This window comes from Quercus lobata, chromosome 1 (assembly GCF_001633185.2).
Source record: "Quercus lobata isolate SW786 chromosome 1, ValleyOak3.0 Primary Assembly, whole genome shotgun sequence".
Classification (NCBI taxonomy): domain Eukaryota; kingdom Viridiplantae; phylum Streptophyta; class Magnoliopsida; order Fagales; family Fagaceae; genus Quercus; species Quercus lobata.
The window spans coordinates 7,930,557-7,958,151 of NC_044904.1; the positions used below are offsets into that span (position 1 = coordinate 7,930,557).

General features: G+C 33.9%; 3 protein-coding genes across 5 annotated transcripts; 1 reads left to right on the forward strand and 2 right to left on the reverse strand.

Moving 5' to 3' along the window:
• Positions 1–7,068: 7,068 nt before the first annotated feature.
• Positions 7,069–9,703, forward strand: LOC115976973 (E3 ubiquitin-protein ligase SIRP1-like). 2 transcript variants are annotated; one of them, XM_031098578.1, is made up of 2 exons: positions 7,069–7,335; positions 8,277–9,703. In XM_031098578.1, the coding sequence occupies exon 2, from the start codon at positions 8,333–8,335 to the stop codon at positions 9,488–9,490; it is 1,158 nt and encodes a 385-aa protein (XP_030954438.1). In that variant the 5' UTR covers positions 7,069–7,335; positions 8,277–8,332; the 3' UTR covers positions 9,491–9,703. The 2 variants fall into 2 exon arrangements, with proteins under 2 accessions (XP_030954438.1, XP_030954445.1); XM_031098585.1 differs by lacking the exon at positions 7,069–7,335 and adding an exon at positions 7,601–7,818.
• A 2,886-nt stretch (positions 9,704–12,589) lies between these two features.
• On the reverse strand, positions 12,590–16,325 carry LOC115976988 (pyruvate kinase, cytosolic isozyme). Its single transcript, XM_031098598.1, has 3 exons — positions 15,900–16,325; positions 14,004–14,465; positions 12,590–13,691 (listed from the first exon to the last, which is right to left on the reverse strand). Exons 1-3 carry the CDS (start codon positions 16,116–16,118, stop codon positions 12,879–12,881), a joined length of 1,494 nt encoding a protein of 497 aa, XP_030954458.1. The 5' UTR covers positions 16,119–16,325; the 3' UTR covers positions 12,590–12,878.
• Positions 16,326–18,576: 2,251 nt separating this feature from the next.
• On the reverse strand, positions 18,577–26,186 carry LOC115976999 (glucosidase 2 subunit beta). Of its 2 annotated transcripts, XM_031098626.1 has the most exons (17): positions 25,890–26,186; positions 25,686–25,805; positions 24,736–24,831; positions 23,984–24,223; positions 23,231–23,463; positions 22,681–22,773; positions 22,477–22,542; positions 21,182–21,506; positions 20,951–21,055; positions 20,759–20,860; positions 20,590–20,647; positions 20,395–20,463; positions 19,681–19,768; positions 19,384–19,445; positions 19,260–19,311; positions 19,065–19,162; positions 18,577–18,971 (listed from the first exon to the last, which is right to left on the reverse strand). In XM_031098626.1, the coding sequence occupies exons 1-16, from the start codon at positions 26,005–26,007 to the stop codon at positions 19,100–19,102; spliced, it is 1,890 nt and encodes a 629-aa protein (XP_030954486.1). In that variant the 5' UTR covers positions 26,008–26,186; the 3' UTR covers positions 18,577–18,971; positions 19,065–19,099. The 2 variants fall into 2 exon arrangements, with proteins under 2 accessions (XP_030954486.1, XP_030954481.1); XM_031098621.1 differs by having other exon boundaries at positions 18,577–19,162.
• Positions 26,187–27,595: the final 1,409 nt, after the last annotated feature.

The following is a 27,595-nucleotide window of genomic DNA, read 5'->3' on the forward strand; positions in this document are numbered from 1 at the left end:
GGTATGGCCCAATTGGGTTCAATAATTCAATTAGCCTGGCTTGTTAATATTCTTTCTAATTGGAAAATGCTGCCACACATTATTTTATAAATATTTTTTATAAACTGTTGATGTATTGTATTGTTATTGGTAAATAAAAAAAATAATATTAACGATAAATTCAGATAAAAACTAATAAAAATTTATTATATTTTTCAGTTTGTAAAAATATTATAAAACAGTTTATGATTATAATATTATTTTACTATTTTTTATTTGAATTAGTCACGTTTTTCTCTCCCAAGAAAAACAAAAAACAAATGGAAGAAGAAGGAGAGAGAGGGTGATTGATTCACGTTTAGTTGAATAGTTGGCACAAAAAAGGATTTTGATTCACGTTTATAGTCATGGGGAAGTCTATTTCTGACCACAAGAAGAGCTTGCCATGTGGAAGTCAAAGAATGTAGAGATAAGGAAAAAAATTTCAGCCACTAAATTTTGGGGCCTGCCCTGCGAGGCTGCGACCACTAGTTTTTTCTTTTTCTCTTTCTTTTTTCTTTTCTTTTTTTCCTTTTTTTAATAAGTAAGATTTGACAGTCTCAATAGCCCCCCAAGAACTTGACTTGTGCCAAATACTTGAAATAATTATTATGATTTATGCACATTTGCATTTAAAAAAACACACTAATTGCACAAAACAAAGGGAGGAGATGGGATAGATGGGTAATTTTCCAAACCCTCTCTCCTCCTCACATTTTCTTCCCATTTTGGGGGATATGAAATTGGTCGAGGGCCTCTCCAAAATTCCCTCCCCCTTTCCCTCGCAACCAAACAAGCCCCATCCAAAATCTCCCATGTTTTTTCCTTCCCTATTTTCCATCTTATCAAATCACTACAACACATCAGGGTGCTAGTGTTGAGATGCACTCTAAATTAACAATAGGTGGACTATAAAACATATGACTTAAGGGTTGTAACACTTCATCAACAAAGAAAAAAGGTTTATGCAACACAAATAGCTATGAATAATTAGTAAACAAGGTAGCTATATAACACAATGATCAATGACTTAGCAAAGAATATCTTCTCACTTGCAATTACTATCTTATGTATCAAATATATCAATAATGTAACACTTCTTTCACAAGTCACAACATGTAAACATTATACGTTGTGGGACAGAGAAAAAATAGATATTCAAATATATTTAACATATGAGATATAATTTTTACTTTCCTGAATTAAGGATCAACTAGAATAGTAATAGAAAGCTTATTAATAGGCATCATTGACTGAAAATTGTGAAGTCCTAAAGAGGGACTTTTTGTTAGGTAGATTTGTGTGTTTGCCCCTTCCTACAAGTAAGAAAACAATGATAGAAGTATTAAACGAGAAAGACTTTATTGCTCCATGACTTTGGTTGGGTGTTAGTTTCAATACAGTTTTTTTTCTCAATGTTTGCATTTGTACTGAATCGTGCGTTTTTAGTGCACAGGACCCACAAGTACTTTTTCCAGTAAAATCAACTTTAAAACTTGTCATATAGCACTATTTTCACATTTAAAAATTATTTTGTTACAATATTTTCAATTTTTAACAATAAATTGTATTCAAATAGACTTTAGTTCATTAAAAAAAAAAAAAAAAAGACTTTGGTTATTACCTAGGACCATTTTACTATCAAAAAGTAAAAAGACACATATTTGAAGGGAATAAAAATTAGGTATACACGCCATATTCTTTTCTATGCAAAGGAATGATTAGTAATTACTACCACCACATCAGTGTACAATGTCTACCTTGGTGGTGATCCAAATGGAGTAGAAAATGTTAAGGTTGCGTTTGTTTTGACTAAAAATGATTTCAGGAAATCATTTTACACTAGTCTAGGTGTTTGGTAAGCACGGAAAACTTGGTCAAACGGAAATCAATTTCCGTGTTAATCATAAAATAACCCTCTCAAGACGTAATTTGATTTCAGTTTCTACTTTACCTTCAAATCAATTACAGGACTCAGTGAAGAAGAGAGAGAGAGGGAGAGAGCACATTCATCACTGCCCAGCCAAGCTCCGGCACAAACACCCATCACCAATCCCTCATCACCGATCCCTCATCACCGCCCAACCAAGCTCCGGCACAAACACCCACCACCGATCCACAAACACCCAAGACCCACCTCTCCGATCGCCTTGCATCTTTTTCTCGTCGTCGCCGCCGCTGAAGACCGATCTCTCTTTCCCGATCTATCTCTCTTTGATCTATGTTTTTTTTTTTTTTTTTTTTGTGGTGGTGTGGGTGGTGGCGTTTTGGTGGTTTTTGTGTTGTGTGATGGTGGGTTTTGTGTGGATAGTAGTGGATTTTGTGATATAAAATTTGTTTGGAAACTGAGAAAATGTGAACATTTTGTAGGAAAATAGCATTTTCAGAATGTTACCAAACATTGAAAATTGTTTTCTAATATAATTTTTAAAATGCAATCAAATACTATAAAATATTTTCCTTTAGATAAAAAGATAAAATAAATAAATAATTTCCTTTTATAATGATCAGGGAAAAAAAACTAAAAATGGGAGTGAGGTAAAAAAAAAAAAAAAAAAGGATTTTTAACTCTCTCTCTCTCTCTCTCTCCATTCTATGGAAATTTGGCAAAGGCCTAAAAGGATTTGTGGCAGGCAAAAAGTAGATTAATTAATTTAAGACTCGTTTTTTTTATTATTTTATTTTATTTTATTTTAAGTATTTAAGACTCGTTTTAATTATGCTACAGTTCACTCACGTAATTAATTTTATAGAGATGGGATGCAAGGTTAACTTTGAAATACACGTTGTGTAACAAGAAACAAAGATCAGAGTTAAATTTTCTATGCAAAGTGGAAATATTCAACTGGAAATTGCATAGAAATTAGCTAAGTGTTCGTCCTTAGGTTCAATCCGAGGATGTAGGTACAACTTGGTTTCTCTCTCTCTCTCTTCTATTTTTCCTCCACTCTATCTCCCCTTCCCTTGATCCAGGTGATCCTTAGGTTTATATAAATTAGCAAGGATGCATCTGGATCTTACATTTGGAGGTTGAGATTAGATTTTCTTGATACTTGTCCCATCAAGACCTTGCTAGAAGGTTTATACAATAAAATATGAGTTGTGAAGAACACTGTTCATGGTTATTTATTCATTAATGCGGCTAGTTAAGTGGTTGTCGTGCATTTAATGCGAAGGGGATGGCTGTCTTGTTTTCACTTTTTCTTTTCTTCCTTGTTCAGAACTAAGTTACCTTTATCTCTTCGAGGATTGCACCATGCTTCCTTCATTCTGGATTCTTGGCCTTCTTGAGGTCAAGTAGGAACCCTCGACATCGTCATCAGCAACATCATCCCAAACTCCTTATTAGTTAAACAAGTCCTTTTCATATAGTTCCCCTCATCGGAATTACTCTTGCTGCCACCATTAACTAACTTTGATCCTTGTTCTCCCACAAAATTTAAAAGGTAAAAATGAATAATAGATATTACAATCAAAGTTAAAAAATTAAAAAAAGTCTCATATCCGGCAAGCTCGTGAATTGTATGATACAAACATGTGTATCATATTCCTTTCAAAAAAAAAAAAAAATGTGTATCATATTAATCATATCAAATCAAATGTATTGAATGTTTCGTGCAGGACATAAACAAATGGGTTTATATATAGCTTTTGTTATCTATTATTTTTTTTAGATTTCACCAAAGTTCATCAAATTATTGGACTTTTTTTTTTTAATAAAAAATGATTGGACGTTTTAACACAAATTCCTGATACCACTCAGTTAGCCTAATAAAATAACCACATCTATTGCTTCTCTCTCTCTCTCTCTCTACAAAAATTGGACCACACACACTTCTCAATTTCAAGTCTTATTTATTTATTTTATTTTTAGTCCTATACTCTCTAAGTCCTTAAGCATGACCCAAACGACAATCTAGAATTTCCATATTAAATTACTTTATGTTAATGGATTATAGACAAGTATTATTATAAGAAAACATTTTTTTTTGGAACAAAAAATAGATTAAATTCAACGAATATTATCACAAATTAATCTAATTATTTTTTTATATAGTATTATTAGTTTTTAGATACGATAGGATTTGAAATATTATGAAAATAAATGAATAATAAAAACATCACCATAATATTACTAAATAGGTATATTCTTCTCTAGATAGTTGGTAAATAGCTAATTATTTGCATAAGTATCAATTAAGTTGTCATTAATTGAATATATTCTAAGTGTATAATAATTATATACTTTTTATAAAGTTTTATGTGTATTATATAATACACAAAAAAAAAAAAAAAATTATGATTTAGATGGACGAAAATGTGATATGGCTAAAGTGGGAGACGTGTGGGAATTCATATGAATGATTCATTGATTGGAGGGACACTTTCACAACAATATATAATTTCACAGCTTTGCAGGTCCTAGTCAACATTGTGAAGACATGGAGTCATGGGTGATGATAGATGGAGCAGTACAGTTAGATTGAATGCGGACACGTATCTAAAATTAATACAGCAAGATGAATACGACTTTTGTTTGGAGCATGACACATGTTTAAAATTAGTACAGTAAGACGAATACGGCTTCAGTTTTGGTCCGTTTGGATACAGCTGAAAATTGAAAACTGAAATTGAAAACTGAAAAACACTGTAGCGAAATAATTTTTAAATGTGTGCATAGTATCGTGGGACCTATTTTTAATGAAAAAGTTGCTGAAAAGTAAAATTTGTGGGTCTGTAAACAGTACACAATATGCTGTGATTGGTAAAAAAATTTGAAAAGTCAAAGTTTGCGGCTACTGTTCATTAAACAGTACATAAACAGTAGCCACAACACCCAAAACGCGTGAAAAAAAAAAAAAAAAGACAAAACACAAACACAGTTTTTTTCAGCGGAATCTAAACGCTCTCTATGTATATTTGTATACTGAATATGAATATGGTACGACGCGAACACTTTTCTGGTTGGAATTTTTAATTACCAATTGAGGCTGTCATTATCTGTGTTAAGAAAGTGGTGACGTGGCAACAATATATAGCATATCCACAGAAAGATGTCACTTCAGTCATCACTATACCCACTCCCTCAGCCACACCCAGCCCACAAGAAGTGTGCTCTCATTACTATCACCAACTTAAATATAAGTTTTTTTTTCCCTGAACTTTTAGAATGAAAAACAGACCAAACATGGGCGGCCACCATCACCACAGCCACGTATTTGTATGTATGTCTTAAAGTCTGTTTGGAATTTGATTATTTTATTGAAATTAAAAACTTTAATATGGACTTTTAGAATGAAAAACAGACCAAACATGGGCGGCCACCGTCATCACAACCACTTACTTGTATGCACATCTTATGGTTTGTTTGGAATTTGATTATTTTATTGAAATTAAAAACTTTTTACTGAAAGTACTGTAAATAAAAGAAAAGGTTAACTAAAATAAGATTCTTAAAAAAAAAAAAGGTTAGCTGAAATAATATAATAGGATTCATTAATAGTACTAAAAAGTGTAGTGAGATCCATGAATAGTAACAAAAATAAATTGAATAGTAAACTAAGTTGATTTTTTAAGTTGGAGCCAAACGCATACTTAGAATAAATGGACGAAGAGTATTCTTTAAAAAGAAAGTTTATTAACTTAAGCAAAAGCCATTAAATTGTGGTAGCATTTGCCTTTATCATAGCAAAAAATTCATTACCAAAAAAAAAAAAAATAAATAAAAATAACTCTTGCCCAAAATACTATGAATAATAGATAAAAAGTAATGAATTTATGAGAAAGTAACAGACAACTATTACAGTCTATCATGTAAAATAGTTGTGGTATTTCAGTGGTGGTTCAAAGAATTTTTCTCAGAATGTTCCTTAAAAATCATAAATTATACTATAATCTAATAAAAAGAGAAATTCATATATTGATAACAATAACAATAAAAAAATACACAAATATATAAAATTTACAATTGCATTCTAAGAGTTTTCATATTTTGAAATCGGTGCATGATAGTCTCATTATCAATGCTACAAACTACATCTCTTTCAATTTACACAACCAAGCAATTATTCATCCATTGAATGTAGAATAAATTATGGAGCAAAATTTAATTTTATTGACATAAAAAAATTGAGAGTGTTCTCAAATTTTTATTGAAGGGTAGACAAATAAAAAATTTTATATTATTATATATAAAAAAAAATTCAGGGACCACCCTGGCCTTAAGGTGGCACCGCCCTTATGATACTCATGCACATATTTAAAAAAAGATGCCAATTCCAATTTATTTGTGAGCAATTATTTAGTGCTACAAAAACACAATAATTACATGCTCTCCCATTTCACATAATATTATGTTTCGCTAATTAAATTCATGTGAGAGAAAGAAACAAACATTTATTATATACTATTAAAGTACTATAAATAATAAAATTTTATTTGTAGAGATAACGCATGTGTAATTTTAATCACATTACTCTTTTAATAAGTCATATAACTTATTTAAGTAATAAATATAAATAATTTTAAAAATCATCACATAATATACTAGAGGAAATTCTTTTAAATTGGTTTAGAGCAAAATTCAATCAAATCGCAAAAGGCATGATGGTCCTCTGAGCATGTGAGATGGCTGATGTGGACATCCCTCACTTTTGCTACCATAGTTGCCTCTCCTTTGTCAGGAAGAAGTTTCCCAAGTCCATCCATCTCCTCTTATGAAATGCTCACTCTTTCTGGATGGATTGCTTATTAATTTCCATTCATTTGATTTGACTTTCTCTCTTTCTAAATTTTCTTATTTGGATGTGTGAAAATTGAAAAATTAAGGAGATAAAAAAAAACTAAAAATAAATAATTATGAACAGATACTATAAACCGAAACTCTTTCAAAATAATAGATTCAAACACGAAAGATTAAAAATAAAAATTTGAAAATAGAAACAATCTCAAACTAAAAAAAGAGAGAAAAATACAAATTAATTAAAAATAAAAAATAAAAAATTACATTTTAAAAATAGCAAACATAATAAGATGAGAGTAAAAAAAAAAACAAAAGGTATAGGAAGAGAGAAGAAAACAAATAAAAGAAAAAGGAAATAGAGGAAGAGAAAGAGAGGGGAAAACGCGGTTGGGTTGTCCTTGTTCGCAATCAATAGAATCTTTCCATTCCATTGATTACCATCTTCTTTTTACCTCTCTTTCTCTCTCTCTCTCTCACTTTCATTTCATTCCTTCTTTCCTCTCTTACTAATACAATTAAAAAAAAAAAACACAAAAACACAGCTTTTGTGGTGATGTGTTGTGAGGTGGGCTAAGGTAAAGATTTTCAAGACTCTTTTGACCATATATATCTTTTTATGTTATTTATGTTTCCTTTTAATTTAAATGTTTGTTTGTCAAACTCAATGATGATGTTATTTCCTTTCCTTTGCTTGTCTGGTTGTAATTTTATCTAATATCATAATTGTTTTTTTTTTTTTTGTGAGTCTGAATATATCAAAACATTTATGAAAAATTTTCTAAATATATAAAAAAAAATTATATGAAATTAAGAAATATTAAATGGTTCCAGATCTTTCTCTCCTCCTTTTTCAATGACAGTTTTAAAGGGTTTCTATGTCTCTCATCTAACCTTCTTTATTTCTATATTTTTATAAAAAACATAAATTGCTAAGTCTAAACCCTCCTTATTTTCTCCGATATCCAATACCCAAAAGCCATATTTTCTCAAAATTTTTTTTTTTTTTTAAATTTTGGTTTTGGACCTGCTCTCTTCTCTTGTTCCTCTTCTGGGTCTTGGTAAGTGCAAAATTTCTTTCAATCTCATTTCTTTTTCTTTATTTGCGGATCCAACAATTTTTGTTATAATACCAATTTCAAAAACGCTTTTTTTTTTGCTTAATAGATTATCTTGGTTCACAATTTTAACCAGTTTCTTTTGCTTTTTGGGGTTTGACTTTTGCTTTTTTGGGTTAATGGGTATGCAAATCTGTGACCTTTATTCTATAGTCTCAAACAGTGTTTCTTGGCATTTTTTTAACCTGAGAATTTTGTGGATTTTTTTTTTGGTTGGTGTGGTGGTTGAAAAGGTTGTTGATGATTTGGATCTGTGAAAGGCTTGTAAACTGTTTGATTCTTTGCCTATGAATGAATGTTTGACTATGAGGTTTTTGTGTTGGGGATGGTTGATGTCTATTATTCATTGAATTACTGTGTTATTTTTTTTTTTTTTTAATTTAAATTTTTGATTGTGACAGAATCTAAGGTAGTAGTGGTGGTGGTGGTGGTGGGGAAAGAAGAGAGAAGAAAAAAAATGGAGGAAACTATGGCAGCAAGGTATTGGTGTCACATGTGTTCACAAATGGTGAATCCTGTTATGGAAGCTGATATCAAATGTCCCTTTTGCCAAAGTGGTTTTATTGAAGAAATGAATAGCACTGCTGGGGATAACCAAGACCCTGAAACCGAATTTGGATCTGACCGTGCCCTCTCTTTATGGGCCCCCATCTTGCTCGGCATGATGGGCAATCCTCGCCGCCGGCGGACTAGGCGTCTTGATTTCGAGGAGGAGGAGGAGGAGGAGTATGAGGAGGATAACAATGATGATAATGGCGAGTCACGCCATGGGGGTGAGGCTGATATGGAGCGTCAATTTGAATCCATTCTTAGGAGGAGGAGAAGAAGCTCAGCAACTATACTACAATTGCTCCAAGGCATTCGAGCTGGAATGCAATCTGAAATGTCTGAGAATTCGGAGGGTGATAGGGATAATAGGGATAGGGATAGAGAGAGGGAAAGAGAAAGAGAACGCGTAATTTTGATCAACCCTTTTAATCAAACTGTGATTGTTCAAGGGTCTTTTGATTCAAACCGGGGTCAAGGTGAGAATCAGAGCCCCATTGGGTCACTAGGTGATTACTTCATTGGTCCTGGTTTAGATTTATTGCTGCAGCATTTGGCTGAGAATGACCCCAATAGATATGGGACACCACCGGCACAAAAGGAGGCCATTGAAGCATTGCCTACTGTGACAATTAAGGATAATTTGCAGTGTTCAGTGTGTTTAGATGATTTTGAGATGGCTGCTGAAGCAAAGCAGATGCCTTGTAAGCATAAATTTCATAGTGGGTGTATTCTGCCTTGGCTTGAGCTTCATAGTTCTTGTCCAGTATGTAGGTTCCAGCTGCCTGCTGATGAGACAAAGCGTGATTCAGATGATGGGTCTAGAAACAGTACTAATACCCCAAGAGCGAGTAGTGAGAGCGGTCAAGTTAGTGGCGAAGAAGGAGAAGGAGATGGAGATGGAGATGGGAGAAGTGGAAATACAAGAAGGTTTTCGTTTTGGCCATTTGGTAATTTGTTTTCATCTTCAGGACCTCAATCTGGTGGAGGTAATTCTTCCTCAACACCGTCATCTTCGTCGGCTAATGCAACTGGAAGTGGGAATGCATCTCAAACAGATGAGAATTGAATATATTTTCCTCAGTCATTATATGAGTTTAATGTTCAATATATTGCCAGAATGTTCAAAACAGCCCTTATGTATATAGTATCTTACTGCATCCGAATCTTGCAAGAACGATTTGTGTTTTCAATCTTGTAAATCACTTGCTACCCTCTTAAAAGAATCTCTGTTCTTCTTAATTTGCCTACTGTTATATTGTATAAATTTATTTTTCATTCATTTTTTTTTTTTTTTTGGTGTTTTTAGGTGCTTTGAAAGTTTCAATAAGATTGTAATTTCGTGTATGGATTGTCTGCTTGTTTGAATTGGTATATTGATAACAGGAAGTGGAGCCGTTTGATTTGGACCAAACTCCATTATAGATAAGACTTCTAAGAAATGCACCCATGTGGTATCTGATTCTTTCTATGCACTAATTGCTAGATGTTGGATGTACGAAACTCTGTTCAATAATTTATACTTTGGGTCTGTGATTTGAGAAATGTTTAATACTACAAACACTATCTTCTTTTAACAATGCTTTTCCTGTAGCCGATTGTGCTTGGTGATAAAATATGGGGACAGATGACACGACCTGATTGGTCCGGCTGACAAAAAGTTGCCAGTTCATCACTTCAATTATACGCTGAAACCGTGTGAATGGTCTAAAAAGGTGTCTTGGTTTCTTCGTTTTGAATTGCAACATCGAGCTATAGCTCAATTCACATCTCTCCATGATAAATATAATAGGGGGCTATGAGTTTTAGCTCGATTGACATTTTTTTCTTCCATAATAATTGGTTGGAGGATAAAGTTATTGATTTTAGATCCATTGGGTGTATGTGTAATTTATCGACCAAAAAAATAACAAATAACAATAGGATAAAAGATGAGGGCGGAGATTCATGATTCATACATCGTAATTTATCAAATTCATGATCCATACATCGTAACTTATCAATAAAAAAAAAGGGGTTTGAATCATGCAATTGTATATGTTTTTGGATGCTAGAATACTGTTTCTGATCTATGAAGTATGAAATCCTGATAATCTGAAAATGAAATGGAGACTATTGTTTTGGCATGATGGGTTTTTGACTCTTGTTTTTTTTTCTTCTTTTCGTTTTGAAATCCGTCAGTTTTGTTGTGGGCATATATTCAACCAATTTTGGTCTTACATATATTCTAGCATTCTTGTTCTAGAATGCTAGAATATTGTTTCTGATATATAAATCCTTGGAAGTCTGAAACCAAGATGGAGAATATTTTGATCTATTGGTCATGTTCCTCTTTGCGTAGCAAACTCTTGACAACTTTCACTGTATGGAATAATTTTTTTATTCTAGGGGGTGACCCACTTTTAAACCTTTTTTGCCGAACCAAATGCGAAACTAGTGCTGAGATTGAGGAATTATATTTTTTATTTAACTGATGAAATGTATAGAAACTTTTCCTAACATTTCACACAGCCTTTGTCTTACTTAATTGAATTGCAAATGTACTTTGTAAGGTAGAGAATGATGGTAAGTTATGTAATACGTAGGTCAAAATTTGCGGTGGATCAATTAAAGTTTTTTTGGTCCCTAAGTATCTTTCAAAAAAAAGTATAAAATTTCCCAACTTGTCCTAAACATTAAACAGCGAAGCAAATGTATACTTCATATAAGATTAGAAAATATAAGCTGTAAGGTGTTATTCACGGCTTCACCTTGTCCATTCTTAGCAAGGAGTTCACTGGTATTTGGCGTAATTTACTGATGAAAATAAAAGAGGTTATAACCTTTTGCCTAATCTCTCATTAAAAAAAAAAAATAATAATAATAATAATAATAAAATCATGTACCCTTTTGCCATGATCATTAATTAATTTTTTTTTTTTCTGAAATTCCCATTCGTGGCAATGGATTTTCTTCTTCTTCTTCTTCTTCTTCTCTTCTTTTTATTTTATTTTATTTATTATTCTTTTAAATATATTATTTTAATCGTGGATTTTTTCGTCTTAATTCTTATAAAATAAAATAGGAAATTTGTATTCATCATATTTCATGGAATTAATGTGGGTTTTAAATATTTTAATCGGTTATGTCTCTTGCCCTTAAATAAGGGATTTAAGTTTGAATTTTGCTAAAACAAAAAATTAATTGGTGTATTAAACTTATGATAACAAGCAATCACAATAAAACAGATGTCATATATTCAATTCTTATCATATCTTCGTGGGGGGGGGGGGGGGAACCTATGAAGCTGACATTTAGCATATGCTTTTAAATTATGCATTTAGGCAAAGCACGCAATGTGCTCTTATATAGGGATGACTGTATAATTGATACCCCCATCCTCTTCCATTTTCCATATGGGAAAAATTTGTGTGAAGTGGACATGAAACAAGTTGAGACATACATTTTATCCTTTAATGAGATGGCACCAATTCTAATGAGAGAGAGAGAGAGAGAGAGAGAGAAAGAGATGTTTTGGGGGTTAATAATAGGATGTGTAAAAAGATTAAATTTTATACACTTAAGAGGGGGCAAGGCACAGGGGCTGTGGGGTGAGACATATATACTTCCTTCCTACTAAAACGAAAAATTTCAAGTCTTATATGGACTTTTTCCAATAATCTTTTTCAGAACTAATTTCCGAATGTTTTTAAGAAATCTGAATTTCAATAATGTGAACAAAATTCCTATCTTTCAATATGGTTAGGCAACCTTCCTCACATCTAGGTTGTAGTGTGGATTTAAGGCTTTACAGCCAATCCTGACTGGTACCCAACCAACAACAAAGAATACTCACTCTTGCCCACTTAAACAGAATTGGATACCTGTTTTGGAAATTAAAACAAGTTCTCATAGTTTGCATTTGGATCTAAAGGATTTAAAAAACAATTGCCGGGATAAATTGACTTAACAACAAATAATGAATTGAGCTTTAAAGATCATACTCTAAAGATTGTGCTTAAACAAAAACTTTATTTATTTATTTATTTTATATTATAGATTTAAATTAACATCTTACATCTAAATCTAATCATTTCTAATGCTCTAATCCATCAATAAATTTCAACGATATGAAAATAAATAAATAAATAAAATTGCATTTTTCATACTCTATTTAAGTCATTTAAACTAACAACTGAAATCCAAATCTTTCTTTTAAAATATCTTTATCCAAAGGAACCACTGTGTCAAAGTTATATGATCAGACATTTGGAGATCTAAATCTCAATGCATTTTTCTCATCAAAACACATTTAATAGTAATAAAGGTTTCTGTACCCAGAAACAAAAGCAAGGTTGCAAAATCAGAGCCATCATCATTCGCTCATCTTTAGACTAGCCACTCCCGACAAGAGGCAAAAGAGGAAAAAGGGAAACAAAGAGAGAAATAGGCTGTAGGGAAAAGATCAGAAATGATCATCACTTGATGGTCAAGATCTTGATAATAGATGCATTATCAAGCTTATGCAATGCCACAACGGAATCTCCATTCTTGCAGAGACCCTGTTCCTTGGCAAACTGAATGGCAAACTCCAATGCTTCTTCTGTTGTCTCCGCATCAGAAGCCCTGGCAGATCCTGCACTTAAAACTGGAATCAATCCACGGAAAATTAGGCTATGCCTTGCCGGAGCTTCATCGCTGCACGACCAGTTAAACAAGTCAGTCTTAATCTCTGGGACAACCACAGACAAGATGGGCATGCCTGGCCTATACTTGGCCACCAATTTTGCAGAACTTCCTCCTCTGGTTAGGACCAAAATAAGAGTTGCTTTTGCTGAGTTGGCTGTTTTGACAGCAGAAGAAGCCAGGCTCTCTAATGGGCTCATGGGCACTGGCGAGTGTTGCATAATTCTTTTGAAGACGTCTCCATAATCAAGGGTGTTTTCTGCTTCTACACAAATTCTGGCCATTGTCCGAACTGCAAGTTCTGGATAAGCTCCAGCAGCTGTTTCACCACTCAGCATCACGCAGTCAGTGCCATCAAGAACTGCATTGGCAACATCAGTAGCTTCAGCTCTAGTTGGCCGGGGAGATTTGATCATTGACTCCAACATCTGCGTCGCAGTCACAACAGGTTTTCCTTGGATGTTACACTTGTAAATCATCACTTTCTGTGCAAGAAATATCTTTTCAATTGGGATTTCCATTCCAAGGTCACCCCGAGCCACCATAAATGCATCTGAATTTGCAAGGATGTCATCAAAATTTGCAACCCCTTCTTGATTTTCAACCTACCACACAAATTTCAAAATAAAACATAAGTATCAGAATCAAATAGTCAAAACTAACTTGGAAGTGTAGACAATGCGGTACTGCTAACAATCTCATAGATATCAGAAAATATCCAGAAAAAACTTCCATATTATTCCAAATGAGTTCATGATGTATTCCCAATAAAATACCCAAAGTAGCAAAAACTGCCTGTTATCATTTTTAATTGAGGCCAAGGCAATTTCCAAAGTTTAGTTTTGACTTCCACCATAAGCAGCTTTGGTGAAACCACATTTCAAGATAATTTAAAGTTTCCACAAACATCAACATACCTTTGACATGAGAAGTATGTTCTTAGCATGTTTCCCAAGCAGCTTCCGAACCTCCACAAGGTCTGAACCTTTTCGAACAAAAGACAAAGCAATCATGTCAATTTTATTGGGAATTCCCCACTTCAAGATGTCCTCCTTGTCTTTCTCTGTTAAAGTTGGGAGATCCACTACAACCCCTGGAAGATTAACATTCTTTCTCTCGCCAAGAACTGAAGAGTTCTCACAGCGACATCGAACCAAACCCAATTTTTTGTCACAAGCTAAAACTTTAAATGAGATAGTGCCATCTGCACAAAGTATCACCATTCCTGGCTGTACATCCTCAGCCAACTTCTTGTAGCTCATGCAAATCATATTCTCATCACCCTTTATGCTATAGTCAGTAGATATGGTGATTTCTTGACCCAGTTTCAGCTGGATGGGTTTGCTATCTTTGAGAAATCCAGTTCGAATCTCTGGACCCTGTTACATCAATTAGGAATTAACTCTTTTTCTATATTTTTATTAGTAACTTGATCTAGAAACTTTAAAAGCTTGCCACTAGCCACTAGGAATGGCCAACATGAGGTTTAGATAAAATGAAGAAGAGCAATAACAACATTTGGAAAGAAAAAGGTGACAAAATAAATGGAAAGAGAAAAGTCATCACCATAGTTTCAAGGCCATTCAAAATGCCTTACTAAGGCAAACTTACAACATTGGTGTGTCTAGACATCAGTTTTTATTTTTTGATAAGTAACATAAAGATTTTATTAAAAAAATAACACAGCCCAGTACATAGGAAATGTACTAAAGGGGCAAAAACATCAAGAAACCAAGTTACAATGATCAAGCAAAACAGGAAGGGAAAAACAAGAAAAATATGGTAAAACTAAAAACCATTTGAGAAACTCAAGATTGGATCGTTCACAACCCTCAAAGCTTCTAGCATTCCATTCCCGCCATATACACCACATCAAACAGTGCAGCACAATCCTCCATATATCTAGACAACAGTTTTTTTTAGTACATTTTTTTTTTGGTTGTTGGTAAACTACACAAGCCCAGGAGGTCTTGAAGCCCAAGACATCACCCGCCAACCCATTAGAAATAAGTGTCAGTAGAGCATAGCTCATTGGCTTGTATAAAACATCACATCCACTCCCCAAAACACATCTTCTACTCCCCACCCCAACTAAGAAAAAGTTGACCAAAAAACATAAATGATTCACATCACAGCTAGAGGGTCCAAAACATCACTACGACTTCACCTGCCATTACTGACCCAAGTGACCCTCTCCCATTTCCTGTTTACAATATAGGGTTGTTCTAATCATAGAGGTTGGGCCTTGATGCGATGCAAGTGCCTTGCACCAAAGCAATAGGTCACGAGTTTGAGTCCAAGAATCAACCTCTACCAAAAGATTAGTAACAAGGCTTCCTACCAATCACCTCTCCCAGACCCCCAAAAAAAAAGTAGGAGTTTGTGCAAGTATATTTGAGATTCTTCTTAATGCAAGTCATAATTTATATTGTCAAAAAGATAATAGACAGTTTTAAATGTGTAAAAAAACATAGATTGTGGGATTGTTGTCCCTTGCACGAGAAACGAATAGCAGGACTCATGGTGAACACTCGGAGAAAAATCAAAAACCACATTTTGTGCAATAACAGTTCAAATCGTATTTGTTTGATCCAATAAACTATATGCCTATACGAATGGGAAATCATGCAAATGAAAAGAACAGAATATAAAAGACAAAAACCCCATATGGGAAATTACAGAAAGGTCACCCCAAGAAGCACAGAAACAAACAAAGCCAAAAAAGTGGACCACGAAAAGCAAACAAAGAAACCGATCGAAAAAAAAAAAAACTGAATACCCAGATGGAGAAAAGGTCTGGAGAGGTGGTTTACCTTGGTGTCAAGCATGACAGCACAGAGAATACCGGTGTTTTCCATGGCGGTTTTGAGATTGTCGAGGGTTTCCTGGTGGTAGTCGTGAGATCCATGAGAAAAGTTGAAGCGAGCGACGTTCATGCCTGCTCTGAGAAGCTTTTCTAGCATAGGAACCGACCTTGACGCGGGTCCCAAAGTGCACACGATCTTGGTCTTAGGTTTCTGCTCCATTTCCATTTCTTAACAGAAACGAAGAAGAAGACGATGATGAAGGTTGAAAAAACAGAGTAAATCTCAGATGAAAAATGAAGAGGAAGAGTCAAAAGAGTTTGTTGTGTTTTGTGATTGTAAAATCTAAATATAAGGAGAGAAAAGATGAGATTGAGACTTGAGAGAGACAGTTGAAAAGTGGAAGGCAGCGTGTTTGTCAATGGCTCAATGCCCCCTTACTTTGAACAATGTAATAGGTTTTTTTTATAGGTTTAGAAGGAGTGTTCTTCTGACCCCATCAAAAAAAAATTAAGAAAAAAAATTAAAAATATTTTCTTGGTGCACAAGGTGTCCTACTTCAAAAAGAAAAGTGTTACTCTAATGAAAAATATTGTACCTATAATATTTTTACAATAAATTATGATAAGTTGATATTGATTTTAAATTGAATCAATTGTCATTTAACAAATAGACACTTATCACCGTTCATCTTTGGTTTAGTAGTTATTTTACAAATATAAATGTTTGTAGAGTGTGAGGGATAAAAACTGAGATGCAAGCCTCTAAAATAAAAACACTATTTTGTAAAAAAAAAAAAACTGACACTTAATTTTTCGTGTGAAAATATTATAAAAATATCTTGTATAGGCACATAGCACTGATGGCAGTATAGCACACGATAGGAAGAGTAAAAAATAAAAAAAGGTATTATATATATATATATATATATATATTAGGTGCTAACGATTATTTATTCCAAAACTAACTACTAGTTGGATATGCTTTTTTGTGTTTATCATAAAAAAGAGAATATGCTTTTTTGTTTATTGCTTATTAAAGTGAGAAGGAAAAGTTTTTTTTTTTTTTTTTTTAATTTCAGAATACCGACTCTTTTTGTGCTGGTCTATTTGGATAGGTTTTACTAATTACTTATTACTTTAAATACTTTACAAAAGATTTATCAAAAAAGTAAATAGTAGAAAAGAAGAAGAATATTTTCAAAAGTGTGAAAAAGGTAGAAAGTAAAAACAACTCAAAATAAGGTGAAAAAGCCTAAAGAATTGGCTTTTTTTGGAAAACGAAAAACGGTTCAGAGCTGTCGGCGGTTGCCGTTGGTTTTAGGATTAGAGCGTTTCAAGAGGAAAAGGAAAACCAAAGGGCTGCTATCAAGTATCAACGTCAACAATATTGAACTTGAAGTTTGAATTGAACGCACCAAATGTTTTCTTTCAAGAAAATTGGCCTTTGAAGTTTGAACAGGTGTGAAAAATGAATTGGGTCCTCTTGAGTCTTGCCTTTGTATTTTTTCCGCATATTCTTATATAATGTTCCCTAAACCCAAAACACATAAGGAAATGTCTTCCACTTTGACAAATTTTTTTACTCTATTATGGTCAAAATTTCATCATGGTATCTGGCTTTGCAAATTACTAGAAGGTCTTTTTTGACCACCATGTTGAAGAAGAGTATTTATTATTTCTCATTTTCCTGGCTCAAAGGGGTTCATAATAAAGTAGCCCAATGTTTTGAATGGGTGCTAGTGGCGTTTCATGCCCACAGGCCACAGCCCATAGCACAAGGCCGTTGATTGCTCATAATGAAATTCCAGGATCAGACCTTTTCCCAAACCACATGCTCACAAAGTTTAGTAAAACCTTGGGCTATTGCGTTTAAACTGGTGCAAACTGCGAAGTCCAAGCACTTTTGCAGTTGGGTTGGTTGTCTCTCATTTGTCATCACAGTTTCTACGTGTTTAGCTGACAATTTCATTATTAAAAAGATAGTCGGCAGGCAATCACGGGAGTATGTTTAAATCTAAATAGGTCGTATCAACAGACATCGCAAGGTGCCATTTAAGAAATGGCTGGTTTTATACGGTGTGAGCCAATGGAATTAACCTTTTTTTTTAGTTTCACTTATTTCTTTAGTTATATTTTCAGCCCCTCTCATCAATTCACGCCAATTAATAGACAAAATTTAACTACAAAATTTATTGTAGGTTAAAACTACAACCTTACTCAATATCATTAACATTACTACATATTTTGAAAATCTAACCATTTTATTATATGTTTTTTGTGCTCTTAATATATATGTCAAATTTTATACATAATTTTAAATTACAAAAACTTACAATTTAAACAATTTATTGATGACATGACTATTGATTTTTAATTTTGTAAAAATTTTGCAAGCATGAAGAATATAAGAAGAAGATACAATCCAATGGTAGATTTGTCAAAATTCATATTCAATAAAAAAAAAAAGGAGTAAAATTGTAGTTTTAGATTATAATCAATTTTGTAACTAAACTTTGCTACCGATTAATTATTAACTGAACCTCACAATAACTCATCTTTAAAGGGTATCACACGGCGCCCGTTAACATTTTCCTAAATCTAATACCACTTCTGAATCTTGATCCCCCACAATGATATATTTTTTAAAAAATAATTGAACTCAGTTACACTTGAAAAAACAAAGATTCAACTAATGGAAGTGCTTTCCATTGATTATCATCACTAATAATACTTAGGAACTATCATGTCTCGGAATCAACCACTCCAAAAAAATTAAGGATAAGACAGCTTGCTGGTGAAGTTTTGTGCACTAGATGTATCATTTTGTGCAACAATCATACTTGACTTTTAGTATTACTTAGTACTATTACTTAAATTAACCTCAATTCAAGAATATAACTCAGGATGAATATCAAGACAAGTCTAGCTAAGCCCAACTTGAAATGAGGGCTCCCAAGTCCCAAGGCTCAACCTCAATCCATCTCCCCCACAAAAAACAGCTGCCACATCAAGTGTGCTCCAGAACAGAAAAATTTCAGGAGTCCACTTCAAACGTTGCATTTAATATCTTGCAAACTACCTGCCCAAAAGCCGCATTATACATCTCTTAACCTTGGACATTGAATAGATAGTTTTCCCATTATCAAATGATCACTTTAACCAATCAGCTTACTCTAATCCATTCGAGGGCGAATCCATCCAGAAAGTTCAAAGTTCGTCGTGGCTTTGTGGTTGTTCTTTATTCATCAACTCTAGTTTATGTTGCAGTTCCTGTCACATTTCATTGTTTACCCATTCCCCCGTTAGGATTTAGTGCAGGAGAGAAGTGACAAACACTGCAAATTATTTAGGATTGAGAAAAAAATACCTTAAGCTTTTCTTCTAGGCAAAGAGCTGGGGTAGATAACAATGCCACATATCTGCCATGAAAAAATTAACAATGAGAGAGAGAGAGAGAGAGAGAGAGGGAGGGAGAAGATAGCAATTCTTACTCGCAACGACTTGGTTCATCTACATCAGCAACCTCATTTTTCAGTCCACATCTTAGCCTGACCTGAAAATCAACACAGAGAATTGCAGGGAGATATTAAGAAAAAGGGCATTTAGTTCTTTTCAGTGGCACTTCTAGTAAAACTTGGTGGCCTACAGTAACAACCTTTTCTTATAAGCATGGTCTGCCAGCTAAAGCAACCACTGAAAGCCACAACCTCACTAACCCTTTGAAAAAGGGCATTTTACACCAAAGAAAACAAAAACATGACCCAACTTAATAGCATGAGAATAAGTACCTTCAAACTTCTATCAGGCCCATTCCAGCATTTGTCACCATTTGAAAACACCATGACTCGGTATGAATCCTCAAATTTGTCCCAGCGCCTACGACCCAAAGAGAAATGGAGAACAAGAAACAGCAAGTAAGCTGATTGAGAATAGAATAAAACACATGAGAGAGAGATGTCACAGCAAGTAGAGGGATGTTGTGTCCGTGTGCGCACACGTGTACACAACGTATATCAGATACAAATATGACAAACCCATATCCTTGAATATTTCCAAAAGTAGCACCAACAACTGGCCACAACTCTACTGAGAGCAAACCAACAAGATAAGGTGGTCTGTATGCATTAGAATGGTTCCATTTATTTGTGCTCCATTCCAGGAGATGTAACCAACTGAGAAACGGCACAATTATGTCATAAGTTTATTGTTCAATGTTGCATTCTTCTTGATGCATGGCTATTAATCTAGAATTAAACTGATTGGTTCAACAGCTAAGATGCATTCAAAGTCTCTGACAAAGATCTCCCGGGCAGAAGAACTAACAATAATAAATTAAAAAATATTGCTGACACACCGAGAAATAGACAACAAATGATACCTAGATAATATTGTTTAGAGATCCTTCTTCCAGTTTACCTAAAATATCACCTCAAAACATATACACACAAAAAGAACCAGGGAACCTAGAAATGTAAGGGAGAATATATGTAAGAGATACCAACCCCAAACGAGTTGTAGTATGACTCTCCTCCTGGGAAGCTTGTTTGTATGGGCAGACTTTGTAAACATACCTGAACCAAGATTTTTTTATTGCCCAAATGTTAAAAAAATTTGAAAATAAACAGTATTGCAATGTACTTAAAAACCCATTATATTGTGAAGACAATAAACTATTAGACTAAGACAAAATTTGTAACTTGTTCTGCTTGCTCTCAAAGCAACGATCATAGAATGAATAAAACTCCTTCTCTGGCCCTGCCAAAATAAATCTGAGCTTAGCGTATGGAAGCAAGCTAACAACCAACTTTCTCACAGTGAAGACAAAAGCTACAGCATAAATACAGACACAGTTCATTATGTACTAACCAAAATCATGTTTAAGCTTCTGCGACAAACTTGATATTCTTGACTGAAGTTTAGATAACTTGGCACTGGAATCATCATATTCTTTGCGTACACTAGCAGCCTCTAAAGAAGCCAAAATGAAACAGATAAGCCATTTCCTTGCACTTATTTCCAGTGTTAGTAACTGAATATAGCATAAAACTTCAGTTATACCTGTCTGGTTTACTGAAGTCTGGAATAAATTAACAGCACGTAGAATGTTGTGGACAGTTTTTTGTATCTTCTCCAACCAAGATGGGTTACTTGGGGTTGTTATATCTAAAAGATAATTTGGTTAGTAAAAAATTAGGAGTGTATCATTATAAAAAACAACTAGATTTTATTATTATTATTTTTTAAAGGATGCACAAACAACAAATTCACCATGAACAAACTGTTGCAAACCTGACAAGTCTGGTTCAGTGTCTAATTCAGATTTGTATGAACCAGAATCATAATGATCCTCCTCTCTAAAATCTTCATCTACCTCATCTTCCATATCTTCATCCTCATATCTTTGGTTGTCATCATCTGTTTCCGAAGCATAGCCATCATCTTCCTCATCATGTGTGGCCTCGGGTATCTCCTCATGGCCTCCATGATCTTTATCTTTTGCAGCATCAACTTCTTCAGTTTGTTTCTCAGTATTCTCTCCTGTCCAGCGAGAAGCAACAAGGCGACCCAACTCTTCTTTCGATAACCCCTCAGTATTTTCTGATGCATCATTCCCCTAAAGATACCAAGGGATGTTGTAATTTAAGATTCCAAGAAAATTTTGAAACTTTGGAAAATGCCCCTCTCCCCTTTGGAAATAGAGAAGGCTGATGATGGAAAACATATCTTAATTCTCTCTCTCTCTCTCTCTCTCACACACACACACACACACACACACACTCACATATCATTTATACTTAAATTCAGTCAAAGCTACGACACATTGTAAAACTTGAGAATGTAACATACACAAACTCCAACACCTCACAAAAACCATTCCCCACAGATATTAGTGATTCATATGTCCTAAATGACTATTTCTAGTTGAATGTCCAACTAGAAGTAGTCAACATGATATTTGCATACCCTCATCCACACTCACCCTATAATTTTGTATATAGAAGTTTTATATTAAAAATATCAATCAATGTGGACTTGGTCCACCCTAGACTAAAATTTTATTAGACTAAAACGAAATCTTAGTCATTTTCACAATCTCAAAGGTGAAAATTGCCCACAGCTGTACACTGCTCTTTTTCCTCAATCCTATTTACAAATGGTGCACTTCTTCAACTCTTTTCATTTTGTTGTCTTCAATTCTTTCAAATATTTATCTTTATCTTTACCTATAAGCAAATGAAACATACATACCATATCCATAACACAATGATATTTGTAAGAAATAATAAGACAATATGCCAATAAGCTATAGCTTAACTGGAATTTCGTTCTCCCATAATAATTGGTTGGAGGGTGAGATCATGGGTTCAAGACCCACTAGGTATGTGTATAACTTACCAATCAAAAAAAGAAATAGAATGACACTTTATTGAATAGTTAGGTATTTAACAAACAACTCGGGCAATCAAGTGGTATGGTAAGTTGGATTTGGAGATATAATAGAGGACATGAATGAATAAAGTTATATTTCCAATTAACAGAATTGAGGAGAAAAATATCACAACACTGGATTTATGAGGAGATACCTTGCTTTCAGAATCATGAACAGTTTCAGGGATAACTGCAGACTCTTCCTTCGCTTCTGCTGCATGCTGTATTGAGATAAACAAATCTAGAAGATATCAGATAATGACATTCTTCGGGAGTTCACTTCCCTCCATATCTAATTTTTTTTTTTGGGGGGGTGGGGGGGGGGAGGGTGGGGAATATAACTTTAGGGAGGACTTTACCTGATCTACTCCATCAACAAGAGATCCTTCGTTCCCAGAGTCATCACTGTACTCAACTTCAGCTTCTGACTCATCATTGTCAGTTGCAACATCCTATTAAAAGGCTGTGAATGAGAAACTAGTAGATATAAACTTATTCACAATACAGGGGAAAAGTGACTATTGTCACAGGCCAAGCACAGCTAATTCGCCACCTATGTATATACTTCATTATACACAAGTTTGTGGTTGCATGCAGGCACGGGCACCAATAAGTATATACAACATTTTTCTGACAAAGTTCAATAGTAAACACAAAAATTCCAAATGAGGCTATTGAAGGAAAAATAATCACCCACAGTTTAAGAAGTTTCATAGTGTATCATGTATTCTCATTTCATATTTTAGCTTAACAAATTAAAGATGTGCACAATATGGGCAGTTTATAAGCATTTGTCAACCCTAAAATTTACAATGAAGAGAAAATTATATGCAATTTCATGTACGGTACACAATACGTGTAAAGGTTGGTTGAAATTCAGCATCATATTAATTTGATAGTTAAAATAACCTGATCTGCAGAAGAATCTTCCACAGTTCCTATGTCATCAACATGCATACTTTCAATGGGTTTTTCTTCATTGTTAGTTTTCTCATCAGCTTCACTTGTCCCCTGATTAGCTTCCTGCTCAGTTTTGCTCTTTTCCTGGTTAGCCTTCTCCTCAACTTCTTTTCTTTCCTTCTCTTCTATCTCTTTCTGTAATCGTTCTTTCTCCTCTGCCTTTTCAATTTCATCCTTACGCTCTACATGGAAGGTGATGCAAACAACAATTACATGGTGGTAAACCTCATATTACCAAACAGCCACAGAGGATATTCAAGTAAGAGATCAATATCTATCAGCCAGAAAGAGGACCAAGGTCATTAGAGAAAATAAAAACTCTATGTTTTCTAGAAGATTAACAGCAGATGGCTCATCATGTCTCTTTTAGTCCTCTTCATTACAAATCAGAATAGCAACCTTTGTCCCCTTATTCTCAAATGTAACATCGCTGCATCAGTCTATAACTATATTCTGTTGAAGTTATGCAGTAACTAGAACATCTTCTAGTAGTTCCTAGCGTTTCAAAACAAGAAAATTGCTATTTTCTAATTGGAATATTCAAAATGTGGCTCACCACTTGTACTTAATCTTCTAAACAAAATATTCAACTTTGAATAGCTGGGCTACAACCTAGGGATAAACACAATGATTGCGATTATATTTACTTGAAATAAAAAACAAGAAAAGGGCACAACATGGACACAAGTCACACAACTATACCTTTAAGCTGTTCAACAAGCACCTTCAGTATTTTTTCTTCGTCTTTCAACTTTAACAGTTCTGCCTCATCTTTTGCCAGAGATAGTTTTGCTTGTTCAACGTCCTGCTTTCGTAAAGTGACACCTTCTTGATATGTAGCAATCTTTTTCTTCAACTTGTCTCTGGCCACTTTGCCAGCCTCCCAGCAAGTATTTGGGCACTTCACCTTACCATCATACTCATCACTCCCATCACAGCAGTCTACATATCGTAGACAGGTAAGATTAAATTACAAAGTGAGTCAGGTAAACAATTGAGATACAACAGAAAATCTAGAAACAAACAGCGTTTAAAGGAAGATGACAAAACTTCTTAGTTGCGAGCCCATGGAAGTGAAGGTATAAAATCAAAGGCAGGAAACAGTTTTCCTTCAAGGTACACTGAACAATATCTTTTAAATACAAAATTATTTCTATTCAGTTCCAAATAACGCTAACTGCTGTCTCCTAAACTGTCTTTTTATTTATTTATTTATTTATAAGTAAGGTCTCCTAAACTGTCTTGGATGTTACCCCTTTATTTCTTATGATATATCAGGCTTCATTCAATCCTCTTAGTGTTGCATTGGATAAGAGGGAAAATGATAGTTGGGTTGGCTACTTCAGCATTGAAAAATGTAACATTTCTTGTATAGTAATTAAAGTCAAAAGGAAAGCTCATCAAGTAAAAACTAAAAAGTGAAGTGGCTAGTCAATGAAGCAAAAAACACTTACCACATATACCATCATTCACTCTAGAAGAATATAAGAAACGAGGAGCATGTCCTGAATTCCGACAATAGAATTTTCCCAAAGGGCATGCCGAGGTACCTAAAATCCACAAAAGAATATGTGAACTAAAGTAATAGAGAACTAACAGAAATATCTTTCATAATGAAAAGAATTACAATGACTTGTACTTCAAGTGCAATGATCAAAGAAATAAATGTGGACACCTAATTCCATCTACAATGAAGACAGACCCTTTGCACAGGTATAGATAAACAAAAAACGATTTACACAGTGTGATATGATAATGTAATGTAATTCCCAATAGAGCAAAAAGGAGGCTTTCTCTCTCTCTCCACGACATGGGACAGCAATTCTTGAAAAATTCAGATAGAGCATGGTGGGGATACAACAATTTATTTATATGTTTATTTTAAGTTTGAAAATCAATAACAATTATCAAAATTTTAAAAACTATATTTAAATTCAAAGTTTTTTTCAAAAATAAAAATTATATGTTTTTTCTCCACACAATGAGGACATGTATGTAGGATTGTCCCCCGCTGGCTTGTCTGACAAGGACAAGTGTCGGACACGGACATGCTGAAGATTTTGGAGTGTATGGGCTTCTTAGGAGGTAACACCAAATCCAGGAGCTTAGTGCAGGACCCCTTCTAACAAATTGAACAAAAGGTAAGGCTGAACAGACTACCTATGCATAAAGGTTGAACAGAAAATCAAAAAGTGAAACAGGAAATCTCCATATGCATCTATTCCTGAATGATTTTAAAGCTAAACATAAAAAATAAAGACAGCCCATCTTCCAATATGGTACAAAAAACAACCAAACGTATATGATTTCGTTGATTTCTAAGAAATTAAAATATACCCATTTGATCAAAATAAATGAATCAATGAGAAAATTTAATAGACGGGTAAAGGAAAGAAATAGATACCAGGCTCGTCAGTGCCATCAGGGCAATCACAGAAGTCATCATTGAGTTGGGTTTTGCTGAATTTCTTTGACCCATCTTTACATTTTATCCAATCCGATGATGCCTTGTAATATTTCTCATCTGTGTTGACAAAAAATACTTAATACCTTCAATATCCAATTAAATCAAAAAAAGAAAAAAAGCTTGTTTAGGAAATGGGGTCACCTTCAGGAGCAATTCCGAGAAGTGGGTGTTTGAGAGGAGAAGAAGATGAAAATACTGATCCAAATATGAAAGGTGAGATCAAAAGCGCAATACATATGAGACCCAAACTTGGCTTCATCTTCTTCTTCGGAGTTCTGCCCAATGCACCCACTTTTTCTTTTCTTTACTCTCTGTGATTTGTTTTAGCTCCAAACGAGCGAGAGAGAGAACTGAAGACCTCTTTGCCGAATGGGGAATGTGGCGTGATAAACAGAGTGGTCAAAATTAGGAAACCACTATGAACACAAGCGTTGGGCATTGTCGAGTGCCAAACGACGTTGTTTTATTCTACACACTTACCGTACTTACTACTTAGGTTCGGTTTCTATATTTGCACCTTTGCCCCAAAAGTTTGGAATTATTTTCATTTTTGTTCTTCGGTTTAGTTTTCAAAATAATCATCATGTCCATCCCTGTTAGTATTATTATTATTTTTTTTGTTGAGAAAACAGTAATGCTTATTAGAACACACAAACACAAAAGTAGTATATAGAATTTTTTAAACAAATTTATAATATATTATATATCCCCGGTAGTATTATGATCATTAAGTGGTATGTAAGTGCTTAATCATATGGACACATCAACCACATTTTGTTAGTTTTCCCCAAAAGTCAAACAACCCATGTATTTAAATTTAATTGAACAAAAATAAAGTAAGAGAAGTAATTGAGAAGTCCAAGAATAGTGTCACTTCAAAATGAAAACAAAAGATCAAGTCGTAGTTGAATGACATAGTGGGATCACAGACATCAAGTTCAACATTAGGATAAAGACCTCTAGCATTAGAGGGAGGGATGTTGCGGAGGTTCTAGTCGATCATCACTCACGCTCAGAATGTTTCTCTCTTCTTTCCATCAATTCGCACTTTAGCTAGAGATGATTGATTTTGGTATTCTAATCCTTACATGCATTTTTGCTAGTAAAGTAACGGTAGACTTATTAGGATTAATGCCCCAAAATCCTATTGTATGATATTATGTATGACATTATGTTATAAATAATTACATTTTTTTTAATCTAAAATAATGGTAACATGAATATCTGGACATTACGATATAGTCTTTGAAATGCATAGTATGTGATTTTGGTGATTTAGTGACAGAAGATATAAATTACAAGTTCTTTGTAAATTTAAAATTTTAGTTCGTAATCAGTGATAAAATTGGGCATTTCATATGTGAAGATTATAACATGTCAACTAAGATGATTTGTCTTGATCATGAAAGTGAAGACTTCTAGTTGATATGTTGATATGTCTTAAGTATATAAGACATATTGAATTGAACCACTGTGAGATTAATTATTCAATTAACAACTGTTACCTGAATAATAAATCTCATGACTTCTATTTTCACAGACTCTTAATCCTGAGAAGATTGTGAACTCAATCATGAAATGTAGGTTGGTTTGGCATATCAAGAGTGAGATTTAATTTAATAGTCAAAACCTCAGTATGTTAGGTAACCGCATGTAGTATTGAGGGAACACATATTCTCAAGATGGAATTCATAATCTCTTTCTTAGAGACATGAAATATCCTCTTGAGAGTTGAGATAAGTTTAAGGGAAACTGGTTATTCAAAATCTGTCACTTTAGTAAAGAGTTACTAAATTTTATATATAATGAAATTAGATTTCATAAAATATATGAATAACTAAAAGATT

What these genes read in the sequence shown, in the direction of transcription:
- LOC115976999 (XM_031098626.1), bottom strand. Translation starts at nt 26,007, where the DNA reads ATGAAGCCAAGTTTGGGTCTCATATGTATTGCGCTTTTGATCTCACCT. An exon ending in AGTGAATGATGGTATATGTG is followed by an intron (nt 24,224 to 24,735) that starts GTAAGTGTTTTT and finishes TACGATATGTAG; the next exon opens with ACTGCTGTGATGGGAGTGAT. An exon ending in GAAGCTTAAACATGATTTTG is followed by an intron (nt 20,648 to 20,758) that starts GTTAGTACATAA and finishes TTATTTTGGCAG; the next exon opens with GGCCAGAGAAGGAGTTTTAT.
- LOC115976988 (XM_031098598.1), bottom strand. Translation starts at nt 16,118, where the DNA reads ATGGAAATGGAGCAGAAACCTAAGACCAAGATCGTGTGCACTTTGGGA. An exon ending in CTGTCATGCTTGACACCAAG is followed by an intron (nt 14,466 to 15,899) that starts GTAAACCACCTC and finishes TTGATGTAACAG; the next exon opens with GGTCCAGAGATTCGAACTGG. An exon ending in ACATACTTCTCATGTCAAAG is followed by an intron (nt 13,692 to 14,003) that starts GTATGTTGATGT and finishes TTTGTGTGGTAG; the next exon opens with GTTGAAAATCAAGAAGGGGT.
- LOC115976973 (XM_031098578.1), top strand. Translation starts at nt 8,333, where the DNA reads ATGGAGGAAACTATGGCAGCAAGGTATTGGTGTCACATGTGTTCACAA.